Here is a 24,275-nt window from a genome sequence, read left to right as displayed (position 1 = left end):
ATGCTCATCCTTAACCTGCAATAGACTGTCACTAATGCTGGACTAGGATTTGGGTCAGCCACTTGCTTTCAGCTTAACCTACCTCACAGATTTGCTGCTGCATTGATAAAATGGCAAAGAGGAGAAAGATGATGCTCTAGGTTCCCTTGGGGGTGTAAAATCTAACTTAGATTTTAAAATCTAATTTTTAAAAGAAGTCTGGAATTCCAGAAGGTCTTGTGGAACCTTAAAGATTAACACATTTACTGAGTCTTGTGCTTTCATTAGATTGAGACTGTTCCATCAGATGCATTAAGTGGATCACACATTTGGCTGATATAAACAAAGGACGAAGCAGTGCCCATAAACAGGGTGGTTGGGCATTCCCTTTGAATAACTCTGTTTTTGCAATAACTCTCCCTGTCAGCTCTTCTGTTGCTTGCAGCTTTATATATATCTTCACCAACTGACCGCAGCACCTCATGCATATGTTAGTCACAGATGCCACAATTTGTCAGTCATTACGGTGCTGTAAGAGACTTTATTATTTTGCTTATCTGAAATCTCTGCGTCATCACAAAGTTGTGACGCTTGTAGTTTTGGAAATTTAACATCTTCCGCGGAAGGGTCCTTCTCCCAAAGTATCCCAGTAGAGAGGACTCAAGAGACATCTTGGTCTTGAAAATCCAAATAATTGCACACCTACTCAAAAATAAAATAGTGTAAGTAATAAACTCAATATTTAATGGTAGAACTTTGCTGTGTCTGTTAGCTGCCTTTTTGGCAGAGACTGTTATGCAGCTGAGGAGGTCAGAAGTTCACCAATTTTTTCACTGTGAACTCCATGAAAACAAGCTAAGTGGCTAGCTAGTGTCAGTCAACCTAAAGTTTCTTTTTCAGATATATGAGGTAACTGCCAACTTTCTCACTTGATGCAGCCTTTTAATTTTTGGTCCCTGAACTGGCAAGTTGGCTACTCCATAACTGGTATGGAAATAGTATTCAGTAAAACAAGGCACTCCCTGATTGCATCTCTTTCTCTAAAGAACGATTGAAAAAAGAAGAAAAGACTCGTCAAGAATTGGAAAAAGCCAAACGGAAACTTGATGGTGAAACCACTGATCTACAGGACCAAATTGCAGAGCTTCAAGCTCAGATTGAGGAGCTAAAGATCCAGCTTGCCAAGAAAGAAGAAGAATTGCAGGCTGCTCTTGCCAGGTAGGACACTGAACTCCAATTCATAAGTAATGTTGATTGTTTGGGATGTTGAGATACCAGATTTTGGGCTTTGGATCCTATAAATTGTGAGTGGAATGACAGGTCTTGGATTTCGCCAACCTCTCCATTCCCCCAGCTATGCCATAAGATGTCTGGAATTATCATTTCTCTTCACTCTTGCCTGTAACAGTCTCACTTCAGTGGAAACTTAGCCAGCAGAAGAGTGAGAAGGGGCCCCATTGCCCAACATCTGCCTTTTTGTTTGCTCGCATTGCTGCTTCAACTCTGTCTGTTTGCAGTTTAGAGGAAGTGCAAGGAAAGGAGCAGGACATCACAGAAAAAGTGGTTAGGTATAAATGAAGGAAAACCTGGGGAGAATAGTGAGAGGAGGCCAGGTGGGGTGAGCAAAGATGGAGCCAGAGGAGGAAATGGAAGGCCAGCAGGGAGGATGGAATTCCCCCCTCCCCGGTGAGTTTTTCCAAGACTCCCTCTTTGATTATTACAAATATTATTATAAATATTGAATTATTATCATTATGGTTTATTACAAATATTGAATGGAAATCAGCTGAGTGTCATGACAGGGATTGTGCATATAACGTCTTAGATGGCCTTTTCATTTTGAAATCTCAAGTGCCCTCAGGATTGTCAGGTTCTGTGCGTTTCTGTGCTTTAGAAAAAACTACCTTCTGAGGTTCAAAAGATAAAAATTGTTTAGTCACTGTCATTATATCCAGTTTTAAAGCCATGTGCTGGTTAGTTTTCTGCAAACCCGGGGCAAGTTCCAGGTTTGTGCAAAATTCAAAAAGTAAAAAAAGCAATAGGAGTGGAAAATCCCCCCCCCTCCCCCCGAATATTGATCAAGACCTCTTGAAACGTTGCAAGCTCACAGCTGGTATTCTGGCTCAGAGAAGGAAGGAAAGAGCCGGGGGGGGGGGGGGTCTGGAGAAGTGGGTGTGGAATCAGAAAAAGGGGAGAAAAGGCGTCAGTAGAGACTGGGGGAGGTAGAGAAAAGAGGACGGGGCCAAAAAGGGGTAGGAGGCTGATGAATGAGAACAAAATGAGCCAGCAGGAACTGAATTAGATTTCCCCTCCAAGTCTTTTAAATCCTCTCTTGTTATTACCTTACAACCCTTGACTTCTAGTTGACATAGAGCCCCCATACGTGACTTGATGGGTAGGTATTTGCTGTGATCTTTTTCCAGTCTATTGATTTTGACCTGAGTCCTGGTGGCTTCCCTCTCCTTTTTGTATCCTGCTACTGAGGCAGTGTGGTGTAGTGGTTAAGATTCTGATCTCTTATCGGAGAACCAGGTTGTATTCCCCACTCCTCCATCTGAGCAATGAACTCTTACCTGGGGAAGTGACTTTGTTTCCCTGTTCCTATCGTGAAGCCTGCTGGGTGATCTTGGGCTACTCACAGTTCTTCAGAACTCTCTCAGCCCCACTTACCTCACAAGGTGTCTGTTGTGGGGAGATGAAAGGAAGAAGTTTGTAAGCTACTTTGAAACTCCTAACAGCTGAGAAAAGTTGGGTATAAATCCAAACCCTTCTTCATTTGCTGTGTTGCCAAGAAACCTTTTTTAAAGGAAGTCTTGTCTTCTGACTATGAAGAATGTATTTTTGCAGGAAAGCACAGATTCAGACATCCTTCTTTCATATGTTCTGTTTCCAGAGGGGATGAAGAAGCTGTGCAAAAGAACAATGCATTGAAGTTAATAAGAGAATTGCAAGCTCAGATTGCAGAGCTACAAGAGGACCTTGAATCGGAGAAGGCTTCTCGAAACAAAGCGGATAAGCAGAAGAGAGATCTCAGCGAGGAACTGGAGGCACTGAAAACAGAATTGGAAGATACCCTGGATACCACTGCAGCTCAGCAAGAGTTAAGGTTAGTGGAGCCCTAAGCATATAACAAGAAAAACAGTTTACGATGCCATAATTTACCTTTTAAAAAAGTAAAAGCTATAGCTTGGCTACCTTGTAATTGTGACTGTAACTCCCTAGGAGATGCAGTGAGAACAAACAGTATTTAAATTCTTGCCTAATGAAATATATTATTAATACTGCACATTTCTCTGGCAAAACTCTGGTATGTGAGAGATGTTTCAAAATGTATTGCAGTATTTTCTGTACTGTTGTAAATGTAGGGTATTTCATACGTTACTTTTTTCCATCACAGATGAATAGTCAGTTTAGAAAAAGTGTGTGTATGTGCCATTTGTGTGATAGCAGTAGGCATTTCTGTTACTTTAGAAATCTCAAGAAGGGAATGTGGACATAAAGAGAAACAAGTGATGCACACAAACCAACATATATTTGGATTCTGCTACTTCAGGTTTAGAAATTATCGGAGATGTGTACATGCAAAAATAATGGCAGATACGATTAAGTACTACATTGAAAGCTGAACCTATTCAAATATTCTGGCTTGCTGATTGTTTGTCAGGACGAAACGTGAACAGGAAGTTGCTGAACTGAAGAAAGCGCTTGAGGAAGAAACCAAGAATCATGAAGTGCAAATTCAGGATATTAGACAGAGGCATGCAACTGCCTTGGAAGAACTCTCAGAACAGCTTGAACAAGCCAAAAGGGTGAGTGGAAACCCACATTTTGAACATGCTTCGTTGTGAGGGATTTCCTAATCTCATCATTGTCCTGCAGTTCATATAGATTAAATACCATTAATACATGATATAGAGACAGCCTGAGGTTTGGCCTCTATATGGAAAAATGAATTCAATTTGAATACATTTTTTAATGAATTAAAACCAGGAAATGAACCAATATGTACTAATGGGAAACTGGTGGGTTTCTTCTTGAATCTAACACCAGGTTGAAGATGAACTGTGAATTGCCATGCTTTCTTCTGTTTCTTGTAGTTTAAAGCAAACCTTGAAAAGAACAAGCAGTGTTTGGAGACGGATAACAAAGAGCTGGCCTGTGAGGTAAAGGTGTTGCAGCAGGTTAGATCAGAGTCTGAACACAAGAGGAAGAAGCTGGATGGCCTGGTACAGGAGCTGCAGACCAAAGTAACAGAAGGGGAGAGGCTGAGGGCAGAGCTGGCTGAAAAAGGAAACAAGCTGCAGGTAAGGATTTGGAGTTTCCATTCTATGGCATAATCTGATGAACTGGCTAGAGCTTGAGGGAATATGATACAGCCTCCTGTTTGATTAATGCAGAAACAGTTATATACATCTGTTTGTAAGGATCCCGGATGCATGCCCATAGTACTTGTATCAAGCTGGCAAACTTCCTTGAAAGTTTTTTTTTCTTATGACCAGGTGGCTATCTACGCATCCCCAGTATGGCCTTTCCTGTCCATCACCATAATACCCATTTTCTCTGTTTGTCCTGTCCCTTTCAGGATAGGTATGGAGAAAGTGCCAGGCAATATAGACAGTACCATGTTGCCACAAGGCATTGTTGCAAGGCATTGCATCACTTCTAATTGTAAAATGTCACTGAAGAGCATGGGTTCTGACTGTGACATGTTCTGGGATAAAATCTATATCTGGATGATAAATTCTGACAAGAGGAAGAGGGAGATAATTCAAGAAAAACTGCAGGTGTTAACGAGAGAAGTACCTTTAAAGGACTTTTGAAGTAAGCGTACCTAAGAGGAGTGGTTCCAATGGAATAAAAAAGAACTGTAAGAGGGACACCTTGTAGTGGCTCAAACAAACACTGGCCAGTGGGCCCAGATGAAGATCAAAAGGAAGCAGTGGTCCCATGTAATTAATTAATTCACTAACCTATCTAATTAACCTAGAATTGTAGTAGAAAATGATAGGATCCTTCATTCCAGTGTGATTTCTCAAACTCTGTCATTCTGAAACCCTCATATAAATGCTGACTACAGACATTACCATGAGACTTCACCGTGTTGAAGGTGCACAGTCGCTCAAATGTTTTACTAAATGAATGTTATTGTGTACATGACTCTAAATAGCCTTTTTACTTCCCAGCAAGTAAGCTGCTGCTGTATTACATCTATACTCCTTGCTTTGCAGAATGAGCTGGACAATGTCACAAGTCTCCTGGAAGAAGCAGAAAAAAAAGGCATCAAGTTTGCCAAAGATGCTGCTAGTTTGGAGTCTCAACTGCAGGATACTCAGGTATGGCTGCAATTTTAGAACGCATGTGAGTTTTTAGTACTGCTTGTTTCTTTTCTGTATAGAACCGCTGTTGTGGCTAAACTGGAACCAGTTCAGTAGAGAGCAGTGGCAATAGGGTCTGGAAGACAATTCCTTTGAGGAAAGTTTGAAGGAACTGGGTATTTTTAACTGGAAAAGAGAAAACATGGTAGGCATTCATTCATTTAAATGTCTACCCCATCTTTCCCAACTCAGAGTGGCTTACATCATAACAGTAGCCATTAAAAGTAACCATTGTTACACTGTCACCTTTTCTGAAGGACTATCACATGGAAGCAGACAGATGTTCTCTTTTTTAATATAGATTTTTATTGTATAGAATATTTATACATTTGTTACATTCAATATCTTCATTTCATCTATACATTTTTTCATTTCCCCCCCTCCCCCCCTTTTCTATTGATTTTTTTATGCAAGCAGCAGGAGATTCATTCTTCTTATTCTCTTATTCCATAGTTCTTTGTTAAATCCGGCTTCTTCCATCCATGTTTCATACACTGTCCATAATTTCATAATGTCTTCCATCTTTTCTTCCCATAGTTTATTTTTTGTCAGTCTCTCAAAGATCTCTAACTGTATTTGTTCCCATATGTATTCCATCCATTTTGACACTGTCCATTTTTTATTATCTTTCCAGCCCAACACCAACACTGCGTGTGCTGCTCTAATCATTATTTTATACATTGGTTCCACACTTCTATTCACTCTTTTATCCTCCATTATCCCCACAATTAATAATTCATTATTTATGTCGATTTTTACTTTTACTAACTGTTCTACATATTTCATTATATTTTCCCAAAACTTTTTCACCATTTTACATTCTATCCACATATGAGTATAATATGCTCCTTTTTCTCCACAATGCCAACAATTTGGGCTTAAACCTTTTATCATATAGGCTAGTTGTATTGGGGTTCTGTACCATTTAAGTAAAATCTTTCTTTCTAGTTCCACATATTTTTCTATCTTTAACTTCTTCATACTCTCCATGATTCTTTCTATTTTTTCAGCATCTAAGATATTTTCTTTCTCCCATTTTTGATTTAAAGTTCTTACCATAAATTCTTTATCCTCTACCATATGCTTGTATACTGCTCCTATTATTTTCCCTTGTGATATTTCGTGGAGTTTTAACCATTGAGTTATTATACAATCATCTTTTATTCTAAATTTCCTTAATTTTTCCCATAAGCCTCTTATCGCCAGCCAATTTTCTCTCCCTCCCAGTTCTATTAAGTTTTGTAATGGTATAATTTCTCCTTCACTAACTAAATCCGATACTTTATGTATTCCTTTTTCTTTTAAATTCTTTATGATTTTCCAGCCTTCTATTCCAGTCACGCTTGCCACTGGGGATCTATCCAGAATGCCAGGCATCCATTTACTTCTCCATTTTTCCCATATATCCATATTCACTTTCCTTGGGCCTAGTATTCTATGTTTCATGTTTTTATAATCATTAGTATAAATTCCATAATTGCCTACTCCTTCATTTACTTCGTTTTCAAACTTTAACCATTTTGAGGTATTATCTTCATTAATATCTAATAAACTCTTTATCTGGAATGCCTCGAAATATTCCTGAGTTTTCGGTATTCCCCATCCTAGAAGGCCATTTGGCATATACACTATTTTATTCATCACTCTAGCATTTTTTTTATTAAATATCCATGCTTTTATTTTTCTATCCCACTCCTCAAATTGTTTTTTGTTAATTTCCATTGGTAATGTTCTAAATAAATAAGAGATTTTGGGTAGCAAACACATCTTTACTACTTTTACTTTCCCCGTTATAGATAGGTTTTTAACTTCCCAACTTTTTATCTGATTTTGTATTTTTTTCCATCTATTTTCATAATTATATTTATACATCCTGTCTTTTCTAGTAGAAATTATAATTCCTAGATATTTAATTTTCTTCTTTAATATCTCTTTATTAAACTGTTTCTTTTCTATGTTCATTCCTAGTATTTCTGTTTTATCCATGTTTACTGTTAACCCTGAATATTTCTTAAACCAAAATTATTTTTAATTCTTTCATTGTATCCTCAGGATTAGTTGTTATCAATAATACATCATCTGCAAACATGTTTATTCTGATTTCTTCCTTATTTATTTTATATTCTTTTATTCTACCATTGTTTCTAATTCTATTAGCTAGGAACTCCATTGCCATTACAAACAGGGACGGAGACAGCGGGCAGCCCTGTTTTACTCCTCTTCTAATATTTACTATTCCTGATAGTCCTTCATTTACTCTTATCTTAGCCTTAGCGTTTCTATATACTTCTTTTAATACTTCTATGAATCTTTCTCCAAATCCATAATTATGTAATGTTTGGAAAAGAAACTCATGACTTACTGTATCAAATGCTTTATATACGTCTAATTTTATCATAGCATATTTATGTTTCTTACCATGCTCTAACACATTTAATACGTTTCTTATTGGATGACGTATATCTCTTCCTTTTACAAATCCATATTGGTCTTGTTCTATTATTTTTGGAAGTATATTTCTAATTCTATTTGATAATATTTTTGCAAATATCTTATAGTCTTGATTTAATAAACTTATTGGCCTATAAGATTCTACTAGAGTTGCATTTTTCCCTTGCTTCAGGATTGTCACTATCTCCGTCTCCCTCCATGTGTCTGGGGCCTTCTGGCCTGCTATTATCATGTTAAACAAGTGTTGAAGTTCTGGAACTAAAATTTCCGCCATTTCTTTATAATATTCCGCTGTGAACCCATCTGTTCCGGGGGATTTATTGTTTTCAGACAGATGTTCTCTGCTACTCTAGAAGGCAGGACTGGATCTAATAGGCTTAGATTAACAAGGGTTGATTTAAGTTGAACATTAATAGAAACTTTCTAACGGTAGGAGCAGTGGAGTAATGGAACCAACTATCAGTGAGCAGGGGATTTCTGACTCACCAAAGGTCTTCGAGGCTGCTTAGTCTCTTACTGACTGTTACAGCTTTGAATTTCCTGCACTGAGCAGCGTGTTGGTCCTTGATGGCCTTTAAGGCCTCTTCCAAATCTCTGCATGGCTTCTAGGTTCTGTACAGTAAAACTGCATATCCCTACTAGACTTGTTCTATTAATGTTCCCCCTTACTTTACATGCAGATTCCACTTTTCTTTGAAGAACATTCTTTATCAGGTTCAAGCCAACTATTTTGACTCATTTAGTGCCAAACAAATCACAGTTACACTTTTGATGCTTTAAATGTCTGAAAGTACCAAGCAATTCAAGGGCATGCCTGCCAACCAAGCTACATGTTATAATTTTCATATTTCCAAACAGAGGCTGCTGATACCATTTTAGAGAAAAAATTAGCTGTTTGAGCTGTGGTAGCACCAGGTAATCTTTTTCCCTCCTACCCATGTATTTTCAGGTGCTGAAACAGCATCCTCCTCCGCCGCCTGTTTTGGCACTTGAGAAGGCATGGGAGTGAAAGATTACCTGGAACTGCGACAGCACAAGTGGCATCAGCAGCCATGGGTTGGACCCATGGTTGCTGTAACATGTAGTTTGGCTCTGAGCCACCATGTGTAACTAGTGCTACGAGTGTTCCTGAGAAGACTCCATGCAGCAACTGCTTTTCACCATCTTTGTTACTCAAGAAAGGAACAAAGGTAACTTACCTCATAGAGTTGGTATGACGATGGAGAGGATAAGGCTTTTAATTGTGTGCCTCCGTCCTAAATGATGCATTCATATCTTCCTTGGCAGTGGTTTGCTCAGACTTTGCAAAAAGCTTTCCCATCTTCTGGTGGCTGGCACCTCTACGCTGTTCTGTGGGGCATTTAAAATTTACAGAAATTGTGCCTTCTGATATAGCGATGGCTAGCAGTACCTAGCTTCTCCTGTCATGTGCCAACAAAGCATGGCGAGCTCTGGCAAATGTTCAGCTGCCCTTTTATCTTTTGGGTGATTGCTGCCATTAGAAGGACAACATGAATCTCATCCTGCTTGGTCATAATAAATTGGTTGGGTATTTCATCATTTAGCAGGTGACCTTTCCAGTTTTGGTACCAGCTTTTTGATGAACTGTTTTACAATCTGGAATGTTGCATCTCATCAAATTACACTGTGACGAATTAATGCTTTTTAGATCAAAAACGGCCATATGAGGCTAAGTTGAAACTGTCAGGACAGCAATAAATATGAGTACGTTTTGTTCCTGCAACAGGAGCTATTGCAAGAGGAGACCCGGCAGAAACTGAACCTGAGCAGCAGAATTAGGCAGCTGGAAGAGGAGAAGAACAATCTGCAGGAACAGCAGGAAGAAGAGGAAGAAGCCCGGAAAAATTTGGAGAAGCAAGTAATAGTTCTCCAATCTCAGGTGAGAAGCCAGGAACTGCACATGCACATTCACTGGGAGCCCTCTGTCCAGAAGTGCTTCATCCCTGGCTAGGTTTCCCCCGAGTAATAATGTGGTTTTTTCTCCTACTCTTACTCCCCTCATTCTACAACATGGTAAGCAGCTATGAACTTAGGGGGTTTCAAGGTGAATCATATTAGGCTACACCATTTTTATTTACTTAGCCATTGAAGAAGCTCCCTTGTTCTGGGGAATTTCCCCACCAGGATAGTGTCTGAAGTTAACGTGAGCCTAGTTCTCATTGGGGTGGTAAATGTTGAACTGTTTTATCTTCTGTACTTGCAATCAGTTAACTGATACCAAGAAAAAGGTGGATGATGACTTAGGGACCATTGAAGGATTGGAAGAAAGTAAGAAAAAACTGCTTAAGGATATGGAAATTCTGAGCCAGCGTCTAGAAGAGAAAGCCATGGCTTATGATAAGTTGGAGAAAACCAAGAACCGTCTTCAGCAGGAACTTGATGACTTGATGGTTGATCTTGATCATCAGCGCCAGATAGTTTCCAACTTGGAGAAAAAACAGAAGAAATTTGATCAGGTATTATTTTTTTCCCTGAACTTATGCAGTTAGATATCTCCATGGTAGGTTAATCTTGTCACACTGTCTTTTGTATGGGCTGATAGTTTAAAAAATAAACTTGTGTAAGCCACATAACCTGCTGTATTGGTACTGCTATTGAGCTTTTGAAATATGGTGACTAAAATTTGAAACAAGAACTTCTGTAGCCGTTCAACCAAAGTCTTGGGTGGAGGGTATGGTAGGTGGATCTTAATACTTCTTTGTGATAGTAAGGACCAAAAGTAAGATATTGTGTGTGTGTGTGGGGGGGGGGGGGTGTGTGTGTGTGATGTACTTCATGCCTGAGATGTGACTCCCATCATAGAATCTGTGTGGTTGATTCATAAATGAAGAGTTTAGATGCTAAAAATTTAGATGTTTAAAATTTCAGTATTTAAGTTTTTCCAACTATCCACATATTATAATTCTCAGATGTTAGCGGAAGAGAAAAACGTATCTGCTCGTTATGCAGAGGAAAGAGACCGTGCAGAGGCTGATGCACGAGAAAAAGAGACCAAGGCGCTGTCTCTGGCACGAGCCCTTGAAGAAGCTTTGGAAGCCAAGGAGGAGTTTGAGAGGCAGAACAAGCAACTCCGAGCAGACATGGAGGACTTAATGAGTTCCAAAGATGATGTGGGCAAAAATGTGAGTTCAGTACTGGACAATTAATTGTTAATGTAGTAGAGTTAGACAAGTGGTTTAATGTTCATATCATTTTTAAAAAACATATAGTACTGAACTTTGGATGGTTAACAGCCGTCTAATGCCAGGAACTGATTCCTGTGAGTCTGTTATGTTTTCTAAACTCTTTGGAATGCAGTTTATGTTTGTAGTGCTAGAGATAATCTGCATAAGTTGTTCACTGTGGTTTTAAGCGTACCTTCATATTCTGGAGATTTATATACAGCTTCATTAGAGCCCATGTAGCATAGTCGGATCCAAGTAACCCGAGTTCAAATCCACACCTGCCATGCTATTCACTAGGTGACCAATGAGGTTATGAAGAAAAAATAGGGAAGGGAGATCAAGTTCTCTCACTGGAGGAAGGCCAAGATAAAAATTGAACTAGATCAGGGGTCTGCAACCTGTGACTCTCCAGATGTTCATGGACTACAAATCCCATCAGCTGCTTCCAGCATGGCCAATTGGCCATGCTGGCAGGGGATGATGGGAATTGTAGTCCATGAACATCTGGAGAGCCGCAGGTTGCAGATCCCTGAACTAGAAAGATAAATACCACTCATTTGCTATTGCATTTTTCAGGAGAGAGGAACTCTGAAAGCTGACATAGACACAACGTGGTTACTGTTTTTTTTAAAAAAGTGTAATCTTTTAAAATAATACTCTGTTAACATTTATTATATCTGTGTGTACTGGCCTATTCACAGAGGATGAGAACAGGCTGCTAAAATGCAAATTTGTCCTAGAAATGGACTGGCACATAGCATAACTCTATAAATGTGACAGGGCACTTTAATTTAGTTGCACTATGTTTTGCACCCTTTCTGTTGCCATTGTCAGGGAAAGCTGAAAATGGTTGTATGCCTCCTTTACTTGTAGGTTCATGAGCTAGAAAGAGTTGAAAGGGTTGTATGCCTCCTTTACTTGTAGGTTCATGAGCTAGAAAAATCCAAGCGCACTTTGGAACAGCAAGTAGAAGAGATGAGAACACAGCTGGAAGAACTGGAGGATGAATTGCAGGCCACTGAAGATGCAAAGCTACGTTTGGAAGTGAATATGCAAGCTATGAAAGCACAGTTTGAGAGAGACCTCCAGGCCAGAGATGAGCAGAATGAGGAGAAAAAGAGGTTGTTGGTAAAACAGGTAAAGAGTGAACAACTATTCTAGCTGTTCAAGGTGAAAGTCTTGCAGCTACATTTATAAGTTACCGAAAACTGTAATATTGGCCTGAAATCACAAGATTCCTCTTCCCCCAGCAGCCAAAATAAAACTGCAGTGACATTAAATGGATTTTAACTTTCAATAAATACATTCCGCTTGACTATTCTTTCAAAGGGACAGCCTCCAGATTTCATTGTAGTTCATTTATATCCTGTTCTTCACACAAAATTTTTTTTGGCATGGGTAGAGCAATTATTTGCAAATGGAGTGTATGCTGAACAATTTTAAAATATTTAAAACTTGGAGAACACAGTAGAAGTAGGACATGGATATTTGGAGAGACTGTTTCCCTTCCAGTAGTGGAATTATACAGTAGTGCCTAGCTATCTACAAGCTGCTAGAAACAGTGAAGGAGGGATTGTGGACTTAACAGAAGTTGACAGAATCCTAGGATCTGTGAAGACTACTGCTTGTGTCTCTGGATCCTTGTCCATCCTTGCTGTGAGTAATTGATTTCTGTAATAAATTAATCACTGACCCAGGACACATCCCCATGAGGTGGTCTTGTAAACTGCTTCTGCTATTTGAAAAAGACTCTTACAGAAAAGTGATGTGGCCAGTTTTCATTCTTTGCAAACAGCAGGAAAGCCCAGCCAAGGCTGAAAGACACTAACACAAATGGCAAGGAACAAAGAATTATCTGCAACTTATTTTAAAGTAGCTCAAGTGCCACAGCAAATAGAGAATTCTTACAATAAACATACACTGCAAACTACCAATCAGTATTTCAACCTACATGGGTAAGAGTTCAAAATAAGAGAAGTCATATAATGTCAATTTCTCAAAGGTCTTTCATCAAATCCATACATGTAGCCTCGGATGTTAGGGGCAGGTGTTTCCAATCAAGATGTAGCAGTGCAAGGCGAAGAGACGTACTCACGCCAAGGTAATGAAACAGTAGACACAGACGTCAGTTTTTATTCTTTGCCTAATCTGTCTTTTCTGGGCAAACTTATTGAGAGAGCATTGGGCAGAAGAATTTCAGGCCTTCTTTCAGTCTGACTTCAGAGATGGCGTTGGTAGCTTTAACCGATGATGTGCATCTGAGTGCCGACAAAGCCATTCCTCTTTTTTCATCTCGTTAGATTTATCTTCTGCCTTTGATACAGTAGGCCACACTATCTTGTTGAATCATTTGGAGGCAAAGGTAGATATCTGGGGATGTGCCTTGGGTTGGTTTAAATTGTTGCTTACAGACTAAACTCAAAGAATTCCCATTGGAGATCACTGTGAGATTTTCCTGTGAGGTGCCATAGGGCACAATGTTAACCCCCATAGTATTCAATCTCTATCCATACTACAGGAAAGACTAAGACTAGACTGCTGCAATATACTCCATATAGGTCTCTCCTTGAAATCAACTCAAACTTTGGTTAGTGCAGAATGCCTCAGTTCAGTTATTATAAGGAATTTGGCAGTATATGCATGTTTCACTCATTCCACAGTCACTCCATTGGTCGATCATTAGTTTCTAGATTCAGTTCAAGGTATTGGCCAGCATATACAAAGCCCTTCACATATTTGTACCTTCATATTTGCAGCACCACCTGTTCTCTTATGGCCCACCAAGACACCTTTGTTCATATGAACATGACCTTCTAGAGGTGCCATCCTAAAATGGGCAAGATCAACAGCTGCTCAGACATGCATATTCTCTGTAGCAGCTCTGATCCTGTTGAATGGCCAGCTGAAACCGAGCTCCCACACTCTTGGCTTTCTGCAAACTGCATTTAACTAATCTGTTCAGGAGGCCATATTTAGGAAGGAAACAGGGCTGCATTGTATTTCTACTTACACAGTACTGTTTTTTACATTGTTTAACGTGTCATGTTTAATACTGATTCCTTGTTTCACATTACTGCAATCCTAGTACTATTAGCTTATTTATTTTATTTTTATATCTCCTTTTCCAATTGATTAAAGTAATTAAATTACATAATCCACCTTGAGTCTTAGCAAGAAAGGTAGACTATAAACAGCATAAATTAAAAAATAGAGCTGCAAAATACCACCCATGTGAATATGCGGGATCTCTGCTTCAGTGCACAAGTGCTGATGATACGTTCCACATTCCTGGGATCCACTTTTAATTTGGTCCTGTAGCAATACACATTATTAAGTTAATAATACCAACTCTTTTCTTGGTTTCTTGCCTAGTTGATCATAAATTGCTTTTCATTTTGCTTTGAAGAATTAATGGAGATGAGACAAGGCCTTATTGTCTTAATTCTGGGAACAGAAGATCAGGAGCAACAGTTTCAGGGTAGCCATTATGATTGCTTTTTTGGCCATGAACTGCTTAATAAGGTGCAGTGTGCGTTTACTCATAGAAGCTATGGATGAAGGTTGAAAAACTGCACATAAAATCACTGAACAATTGAAAGCATAGCTGATTTTAGCTCATAAAAGTGAGTTCCTCCTTCCTTGAAGTCATTGGTCTCCTGTTTGGCTTCTCATCAAAGAGAATTTTATCCCCCAAAGAACTAATGATTATTGCCACAGTGTTTTTCTTCTGATGAAAATGGAACATATAATTGTTACTATTCAGTTTAATAATAACCCAAATATCCCCCAGAACGCGTCCTATGTAATAGGCAGCTTCAACTATCGTGTTCATTTTTAGGTCCTTTGCTGACTACGTTTTCTGCTTTTAACTCCTTAGGTCCGGGAGCTTGAAGCAGAACTTGAAGATGAGAGAAAGCAGCGGGCTCTGGCTATGGCATCCAAGAAGAAAATGGAGGCAGATCTGAAAGACCTAGAAGTTCAGATAGAGGCTGCAAATAAAGCTCGTGATGAAGCGATCAAGCAGCTCCGTAAACTCCAGGTTTGTAGAACTGCTGTCCAAATCAACATGCTTATTCGAATGGACATTTCATTTATATTGGCCCATCTGAAGCAAAAGGGAGGAAGCAAAGTAAACAGACCTAAGGTGTGAATGTTTTGTGATGTGGAAATAGATTCTCATGGAAACTGTTTGGGATGTACAGAGTAGACTCTGTGTGATAAGTTTGCAGAGTTCTTAAATCCCATTAATCAGCCTAAACATTACTTCTAATTCTAGGCTCAGATGAAAGACTATCAGCGTGAACTAGAAGAGGCGCGGGCATCCAGAGATGAAATCTTTGCTCAGTCGAAAGAGAATGAGAAAAAACTCAAGAGTCTGGAAGCAGAAATTCTTCAACTACAAGAGGTCTGGTTTTAGGATTGGGGTGGTGGTGGTTTCAAGCTAAGGGTTATGCAGATGTGTGTTGTATCTGTACCAAGGAAGAGAATCCAGAGACTATGATGATTTTCAAACCCACATAGTGGCTTGAGGTCATTTTCTGAGGTCTTGCTCCAGGTGCCCTCAATTTAGGTGGCTGTGAAAAAGGGCCTTTTTAATGGTGATTCCATGATTTTGGGATGACCCCTTGAGAAGCTTGCCTTCATAGACTTTACTTTAAGATGCCAGGCAAAAACATTTTTGTTAGCTTTTAGTTAAGTTACTGGTATTCTTGTTTTTATCCCTTGTCTTAGTTGCCTTTTTTTCTAATTCTCGTTGTTTTTAAAACCTGCTGCTGTGAAATTTGGCTGATTAATTTTCTTCTATTTATGTTTTTGTATGGTGTTATTTGTGCATCTGATATAATTTGCATTATGTAATGAATTTTTATTGTGTGAGCAGCCTTGGACTTTTTTGGGAGGGGGGCAGGCAGGATAACAATATTTTTACCAAATGTCTGGCATGATGTCATTGCTCTGTCAAGCATCTGAAAGTGGTCTTGCTTGTGCAAATGAATGTCTTTTTAGGAGCTTGCTGCTTCTGAGAGGGCTAGACGTCATGCAGAGCAGGAGAGGGATGAACTGGCTGATGAAATTGCCAACAGTGCCTCTGGAAAGTAAGTTGCATGCTCAGGTGTCTGTGCTGTAAATGCACACATTTGCACGTTATGGAAGATCTGATTATTGAAAGGTTTCTTGTTTAAGTGTTTAGCTGACCTTGAATGCGTGACTCTCTGTAGATCTGCCCTGCTTGATGAGAAGCGCCGCCTGGAAGCCCGAATTGCACAGCTGGAGGAAGAACTAGAGGAGGAGCAGAGCAACATGGAGCTTCTCAATGATCGTTTCCGCAAAACTACACTTCAGGTAACGCGCTGCCAGAAAAAGCATTATTGGCATTTTCTTCTCATCCCCTGCAGGCTAGGAGACATATATAATACATATATTATATTTCCCAAAGGTTGATACACTAAACTCTGAGTTGGCTGGAGAACGGAGTTCTGCCCAGAAGAGTGAGAATGCACGTCAACAGTTGGAACGGCACAACAAAGACTTGAAGGCCAAGCTTCAGGAGCTGGAGGGTTCTGTAAAGTCCAAGTTCAAAGTAACCATTTCAGCATTGGAAGCCAAGATTGGGCAGCTGGAGGAACAGCTAGAGCAGGAGGCAAAGTAAGCAAGACTCAGACAAAGAGTTGTATTCAAGAGGCTGTGTTGGAAAAGCAGCCTCCTAACCACTGGGGATTGGCACAGATTACCTAGAATCATTTCCTCTGATGGCTGTTGACAAGATTAGATGATCCTCCAACAAGGAGCTTTGAATACAAGGCATGGTGGTGATTCATTGGAGATTTCTGATTGTGACATTATTTCGTTGATATTCCTGTGCTGCACTGGAGTTTGGTGTATGATTTTTTCCTGTAGACACCTAAGGGCTCCCAATCATTGAATTATCCTGAATGCTACCTTTTGGGTTAGCACATACTTCAGTCTCATAATGAGACTGTTTTTCTCACAGCAGAATGCGTAAACTATTTTGTCTCCGTAACTTATACCTCTGCATCCTTACTTAGCTAGAATTGGTACATATTTGACTCAGGTGCCCTCGTATATGAGATATTCCATCTTTCCACAGAGAGAGGGCAGCTGCCAACAAGCTAGTACGTCGTACAGAGAAGAAACTGAAAGAGGTGTTTATGCAGGTTGAGGATGAGCGCCGGCATGCAGATCAGTACAAGGAACAGGTGAGTGCTATGCAGTCAGGCACAGTTGTAGCTAGTCCAGACAACTTGGTGCATCTCCACTCCAACTCTCCTAATAACTTGTTCTAACTTAATCTACCAGAAAATTCTATCTCAGTCAGTCTTGTTCTTGCCATGCAGCTGTTGTGTTGTTGTGAACCACATTCTTTTAGCCATGGGAGCCTGTGACAACCATCTCTCTCCTGCCTAAGCTGCAGTTCCTCTGCTCCAACAAAGTGCACAATATAGAGCTGTTTGGCTGTCCAAGGAATGCAGTTTAAATATATTGTCTGAAGAATGTCAACTACGCTATGTGTAGTTCATCCTGGCCACTTCTAGGCTCTGGACAAAATGAATGTTTTCCATCTAGTGTCTCACTGATTATTGAGACTGATTTGCAGTCTAATGAAATGAAGATGAAAGCATAACACGAGACATTTAATCAAGAACTGCTGTTCCCCTCCATCTTGCCCCACCAGACCTGGTCTCTTTCCCTCAGATAGGAATGAGTAGGAATTCTTGTTCAGGCATCCAGGGTAGACAAGAAAGTGAACAAACCAACAAATAGTTCTATGGACATGTCATGCAGGCCAAAACATTGTTGGGTCACATGAAGAATTATGTCCATTATCTGTTTAAATCCGTGAGAGTGAGGGGAAAAAACTGAAATCTCGTCTGGTGTCTCTTTGCTGCATCTCCATAGATGGAGAAGGCCAATGCTAGGATGAAACAGCTTAAACGCCAACTGGAAGAGGCAGAGGAGGAAGCTACCCGTGCAAATGCCTCACGCCGTAAGCTCCAGCGTGAACTAGATGACGCCACTGAAGCCAATGAGGGGCTTAGCAGGGAAGTCAGCACTCTGAAAAATAGACTAAGGTGAGTATCATCCAAAGAAAGAGAGTGTAATGTGAGCATGCATTCCTAGTGCCTCAGGACCCACCAGTTACTAAAATGTGCCCAGCCTATCATATCTAGTTCTCTTCTCTCTTTCCCCTCTATTCTTAGTTATACTGTTAAGTAAACAATAGCATAACCACATGTTCCTAAGCTCGTGGTGTTGTGGTTGCTTCCTGAAAGTGGACTGTCAGTTCATTCCATGTAGATGCCCATAAGCGCCCTGAGCCATCTCCATGTATAGGCTAGGGCAGGGGTAGGGAACCTGCGGCTCTCCAGATGTTCAGGAACTGCAATTCCCATCAGCCTCTGTCAGCATGGCCAATTGGCCATGCTGGTTGGGGCTGATGGGAATTGTAATTCCTGAACATCTGGAGAGCCGCAGGTTCCCTACCCCTGGGCTAGGGCCTAGGCAGTGTTGTAGATTTATGTTCATGATTAATAACTGGCTCTGCCCCAATCATAGCTCAGCCATGTTGTGGCATCACTTCAGTTATCAGAGAGCACTTACTTGTGCTGACAGTATGGGGCTTATGGTTAGCTGGATGTTATCAGCCTCCCTTGATAGTTTAATTCTGTTGAGTAAAGGGTTATGTGCTTCAATAGTCACTGCTTGCATTCTCTTACAGGAGGGGTGGACCGATCACCTTTTCCTCCAGCCGATCTGGGCGGCGCCAACTGCACATTGAAGGAGCTTCCCTGGAGCTTTCAGATGATGATGTGGAAAGCAAGGGCAGTGATATCAACGAGCCGCAGGCTGCCCCAACAGAGTAGAAAGCCCTACCTGTTGGACAGCAAGCACCCTTACCAGTGTGACTTTCCTTCCATGCGACTGGGAGAGAAGGACCTCATTGGCCACCAAATTGCCTTGTGGCCCCAGACTTGCCTTAGGCAGAACTGTCACACTACTAGGTCACACATTGCAGGTCACCCATATCATATTGCTGCCTGGCTTTGCCATGATGTAACCTGCTTTGGATATAGGTACCACTGCTTTTTATATGTATTTAAATGTCTCTGTTCAGTGCTCTTGTTTCCAGGTATCCATTGTAAAGCCATTTTCTAAAGCACCAGGTGATAGGGTGTTTCCTCTATCCATGTATGCCATTCCTGAGCAGGAGTTTCTGGCAGCTGGCTCCTTGTATCCATGCTCAATTTGTTGTACAGTAACACCCTTCTCTCTCTCTCTCTCTCTCTCTCTCTCTCTTTCTTTCTTTCTTTCTTTCTTTCTTTCTTTCTTTCTTTCTTTCTTTCTTTCTTTCTTTCTTTCGGTTTCTCAGTCCTGTTCATCTGAAGGAGCTGATCACTCCACGTTTATTTGACAGACTTAGAACCAATACATCAACTGTGAAAAGGCTGATGGGGCTTCATGGGAAACATGGAGCTGAGATTAGCATAATCATAGAATATGCTATGTAATGCACACTTGCCCCCTGTGGGCAATACTGTGTCTTTCTGTCCCCCCATCTTGGTCAGTGCTGCATCCTAGCCGAGAGGGGCCAGGTAAACTGCTACCTATTTATTCAGAGTGCTTTATGCAAAATTGAATGCCTTAGCATGGAAAATAGATTGCCCTGTCTCCTCCGGCAACTGCTTAGCTGCCAGACTTTCCTGCTGGGGACAGGAGTGTCACTGGACTAAAGTTGATGACTTTTCAAGCTGTTTTTGTGCCACCCAGTGAATCTGCCAGAGGCTAGCATTTGGACACTGCCTGTCAATGAACATGCCAGTGGAACAACCCTCTCCCTTTTCAGCTTTCATTTGGACAGTGTTAACTACGCCTAGCTAGTATCCTCTTTTTGTTTTGTAGTTGAGGATTGACATTTACAGAAAGTGCCTTAGACACTACAGTACTAAGACAATGTTACATATATAATTTGCCTATAACGATTTAATGTATTAATTTTTTTGCTCCTCATATCATGTTACACATCTTCTAGTCCAAGTGGTATTATTAATATTCAGTGATAAGGAATCAGTGTTAACTAAGAAATCTTGATCTCTTACAACATGCTTGAAAGAATATTTTTCTTTGGTTAAAAGCTTTAACCTGTTGCTAAGCTTTTTGTTTTGAGCATTTGGGTATTTCTTAATCATTACTGGCTGTTGACCACCAGGCATCTGACTGCAAATACCTTGTTTCTTTGTATTCCCATATTTCTAGACAATGATTTTTTAAGACAATAAATTTATTCATTCTAGAGACTCATTAACTTTTGCGCCATTGTTCTTAAAATTGTGTGTCTTGCCTAAACTCAGCTAGCAATCAACAATCAAAAGTTTCAGAATTATGCCTGTTTGTTATTTTGAAGAATTCAGACTTTCTCTGAAATCAGGCTGAGAAGCTGCAGCAAGATTTGAGACTGAATTTCTCCAATGAAAACCTAGCTTACTATTTCATTTTGTTGCTTTCTGAATTAGGTGTCTTGAATGGCATTCAAGAAAAGTGTGTGTGCTCTTTGTGGTTGCTAAGGTGCTGACTACAATTAGGAAACAATCACAGAAGCAGACAGCCAGTGCATCGTGAATCTGCCAGTGGGCAGCAGAAGTCACCTCACCAGTGACATTTGTACTTTTAGAAGAAGAAAAAGAAGAGTTCTCCAACAGTTGGGGGGTACAGTCATCCAGACTGGTTGGGTCACGACTCCCAACTGTTCAGGCAGGGCTATGCAAAATTCTTGCAAGCTCTTCTGAGCTGTAGGGGGCCTTTCCCTTCCAGTCTGAATAGCCATGCTGTTAGGACAGTTAGTTAGCTCCCTAACTCCTCTAGTTAGCTGTAGTTTAGGCCTAGAGTGACTACTTACCTTTACCATGGATCCAACAAAGCAGAAAAGAAGTCCTCAAATCCTGGGACATCTGGAAACAAAAACTCTGGCACAGAGAAATCTCATCCAGATGACCTGGATCAGCGAGATAATTCTCCAGGTGCTGGTTTGGCAGGTGTCACTAGAACGAGGGACCAGCAAGGTGGGACAGTCTCAATCCTTAGCAGGCAGACTCCAGTCATGTCTACCGCCCCTTGGACTGGGCCATTGCCAGGAACCTCGCAACAAGCTGTAAGCGCACCTAATTTGGGCATGATACCACAGCCTCCCACAACCCAATGGCCAGAGCCAGTATGGGGGTTTTCCCTGGGGGCTACTTGCTCAGCCCATACAACAGCCACAATCTGGGAACTGGTTTGGAAGTCCCTCGGCAGAAAGCCTCGGCAGAATCTCCTCAATATGGTGATGACTCCAATGAGGAGACATTGTGTTTGGCCCACCTCCGATAAAAGTGCACCAAGACTAATCTCCCTGTTCCTGTTGACTGGCGGAGAGGAGGAAGGGGAAATGTGCTCTCCACAGGCATCTCTGCCCAGGTGCACTTTAGGTAGAGAGCAACAGACAGCGCTTGATCTCTGTTCTGGCCCTGACTCAGAAGTCATTGAGTCAGGTGTCTCTGAGAAAGAGACTGATTGGGCCAGAGAGGATAAGTACTCCAGAGATGACTTGATCCATTTGTTCCATCCCAAGCATTTTTCACGTCTTCTGAAAAGGGTAAATAGCACTCTGAGATATAAAGGGAACCTGGCCCAAGCAGTGAGGACTCTAATTCAACTTGCAATTTGGAGACTAAAGCCTTTAAAACATCTTCCTGTCCTGCCTCAGAATACCCCATGCCAGATCAATTTGAAAAAATCATCATGCCTGAGTGGGCTACACCTGGTTACCCACCTACCCCTTCTTCTGGCTTACCCATTAAAAAGCTGTATTCTGTAACCAAAAGTGTCCTTGAGGATTTGAAAATACCTCTTGTAGAGATGCCCCAGTGGTTGATCTACATTCTGGAGCTATCCTGTCAAAGGATGGTTCCAAAAGACCGAAAGAAAATGTTCTAAGATCAATCAGACCACAAAAATGAAGCAGCCTTTAAAAAGGCACACGAGGCAAACTCTGATGAAAACTTACCTTCATATCTCCAACCATCCGTCCTCCTGCAGATACCTCCTGTTCTGTATAGACCAGTACCCCTGGTCTTCACCAAGGTACTGGTGGGGGCAGTGGCTCATTTGTGTTTATGGGGAAACCATGTTTCTCCATACCTGAATGATTTATTAAGCAGAACAGTGCTGCATGAAATTCTTGCTTGCTACCCACAGCAGACAGTTCAGATACCGAGTGAATATGGCTTTCTTGTAAATTGGGAACAGAGCTCCCTAGTTTGTCAGGAGCTAATTCACCTGGGAGCCAGGATTTGCTCCTCCCCCAACAGGCAGATCATGAGGCTGACGTCCAAGTTGTGCCACAAACACTCTGATTAGCTGATGGAGCTGGCAGCAGTGCTGGGACTGCTAATGTCAACAGTAGACATGGTGACTTGGGCAGGTTGCATGCCAGGTCTCTGCAATGCTCTGCTTCCCTTTCAGAAGGACATAGCATGAAAGAAAAAGCAGATTGTGGCTCTGTCACCCTGCCTTTGTGCATTGTTGAGATGATGGGCTAGTCCTTCTCATCTAACAAGGGGGTGTCTTTCATACAGGTAAATGGCTTTTGAACTGGGTGGAGAACAATCTCCTGTCCATCAGGGCACAACATCTGAGTGGTGTCCGAAATGCGATTGCAGACTGGCTTAGCCAGATGGCTATAAATCAAGGGTAGTGGCAGTGGTGGGATTCTGCAGGTTCACATCACTTTTGCAGAACCAGTTGTTAAAATGGTGCTTGTAAACAACCAGTTGTTAAATTATTTGAATCCCACCACTGTGGGCTCATCACCCGGCTGTGTTCCAGAGTGTAATAAGTAGATATGGGACCTCTGAATTGGACCTTTTTTTGCCACCAAGCACAAACATAAGGTTGAGTGTTTTCTCTCTTGTTTTCAGGACACTAAGCAGAGAGGACAGATAAGGCCTGCTCTTTGCCTTTCCCCCCAATGCCATTCTGGGGAAGGTAGTGTGAAAGATCAGGGAAGAAAAGGCAAAGGTTCTTCTGGTAGCGCCCCACTGACTGAGGCGGCCATGGTTTTTAGACCTAATCAAGCTAACCAGGTGAAGGCATTGGCAGCTGCCAGTGTGTCCAGATCTTCTCAGCCAGAGCCCAGTATTCCACTCAGACCCCAGTTCACTGCAACTGATGCTCTGGCCATTGGAACATGCAGATTTTTAAAAGCTAGGATTCCTCTGCGAGGTCATAGGTGTGATGATCCAAAGCCATAGAGGGTCTACTAGATGCATTTATGCTCATACTTGGAAAACCTTCACCTACTGGGCAGTGAGACATAATGTAAACCCACTGAAGCCTTCACCAAAGGATGTAGTCCTTTTCCTGTTTGAGGGTTGGAAATTGGGACTGCGTCCTAACAGCTTGTGACAACAAGTAGCAGCATTAGCGACCACATTGGGACATAGGGGTCTATCCTTAAATTGGGACATCTATCCTTAAATAGTCATATTAAACATTTCTTGAAAGGGATCATGCAATTAGCTCTACCAGTCAGATTCCATACATGGAGCCTGGGTAGAGTTCTTAAAGCAACTCACCAAAAAACCCTTTGAGCCTCTAGGGTTGATCAACATGAGGTTCCTCACATGGAAGGTGGGTTTTTTAGTAGCCGTTACCTCAGCCAAGAGAGTATTGGAATTGGGAGCACTCGCTATTAGGAAGGAACATTGTATCAGGGAAATTTTGTCACTCTGCGCTTAGATCCATCATTTGTACCAAACGTGAGGTCTGAATGTATTGTCGAAGGCTTTCACGGCCGGAATCACTTGAGTGCTGTGTGGTTTCCTGGCTATATGGCCGTGTTCTAGCAGCATTCTCTCCTGACGTTTCGCCTGCATCTGTGGCTGGCATCTTCAGAGGATCATAATTTCAGAGGGATCCTCTGAAGATGCCAGCCACAGATGCAGGCGAAACGTCAGGAGAGAATGCTGCTAGAACACGGCCATACAGCCCGGAAACCACAAAGCACTCAAGTGAGGTCTGAATTTTATATGTGGAAGGACATTACCTACCTTTTGCCCATAAAAGAGAAAAAGAACTGGCACAAGTTAGATGTCAGAAGAACCTTACGAGTGTACGTTGACACAACACAAGCCTTTCAACACAGAGACTCAATGTTTGTGCAGTAAGGATGTAATCATATAGAAAGAAGGGCCTCTAAGATGACTGTAGCCATTTGGCTGAAATGCTGTATATG

The 24,275-nt window shown here is 41.2% G+C and overlaps 1 protein-coding gene across 4 annotated transcripts in view; it reads left to right on the top strand.

Annotated features, from left to right (window-relative positions):
• The window catches only part of MYH10 (myosin heavy chain 10), a 78,772-nt gene extending 58,467 nt beyond the window's left edge, over positions 1–20,305 (top strand). For all 4 annotated transcript variants that reach the window (XM_048491232.1, XM_048491231.1, XM_048491230.1 and 1 more), the window contains 17 exons: positions 1,026–1,197; positions 2,873–3,085; positions 3,644–3,788; positions 4,077–4,283; positions 5,208–5,312; positions 9,553–9,705; positions 10,034–10,282; positions 10,736–10,948; positions 11,915–12,127; positions 14,868–15,029; positions 15,267–15,395; positions 15,995–16,083; positions 16,207–16,330; positions 16,425–16,633; positions 17,097–17,205; positions 17,906–18,078; positions 18,726–20,305. In XM_048491232.1, the coding sequence (XP_048347189.1) occupies positions 1,026–1,197; positions 2,873–3,085; positions 3,644–3,788; positions 4,077–4,283; positions 5,208–5,312; positions 9,553–9,705; positions 10,034–10,282; positions 10,736–10,948; positions 11,915–12,127; positions 14,868–15,029; positions 15,267–15,395; positions 15,995–16,083; positions 16,207–16,330; positions 16,425–16,633; positions 17,097–17,205; positions 17,906–18,078; positions 18,726–18,870 (2,810 nt within the window). In that variant the 3' untranslated portion in view covers positions 18,871–20,305. The remainder of the gene's footprint in view (positions 1–1,025; positions 1,198–2,872; positions 3,086–3,643; positions 3,789–4,076; positions 4,284–5,207; positions 5,313–9,552; positions 9,706–10,033; positions 10,283–10,735; positions 10,949–11,914; positions 12,128–14,867; positions 15,030–15,266; positions 15,396–15,994; positions 16,084–16,206; positions 16,331–16,424; positions 16,634–17,096; positions 17,206–17,905; positions 18,079–18,725) is intronic.
• Positions 20,306–24,275: the final 3,970 nt, after the last annotated feature.

Source organism: Sphaerodactylus townsendi, linkage group LG03, assembly GCF_021028975.2.
Source record: "Sphaerodactylus townsendi isolate TG3544 linkage group LG03, MPM_Stown_v2.3, whole genome shotgun sequence".
In the NCBI taxonomy this organism is placed as follows: domain Eukaryota; kingdom Metazoa; phylum Chordata; class Lepidosauria; order Squamata; family Sphaerodactylidae; genus Sphaerodactylus; species Sphaerodactylus townsendi.
This window is presented reverse-complemented; position numbering and strand designations above follow the sequence as displayed.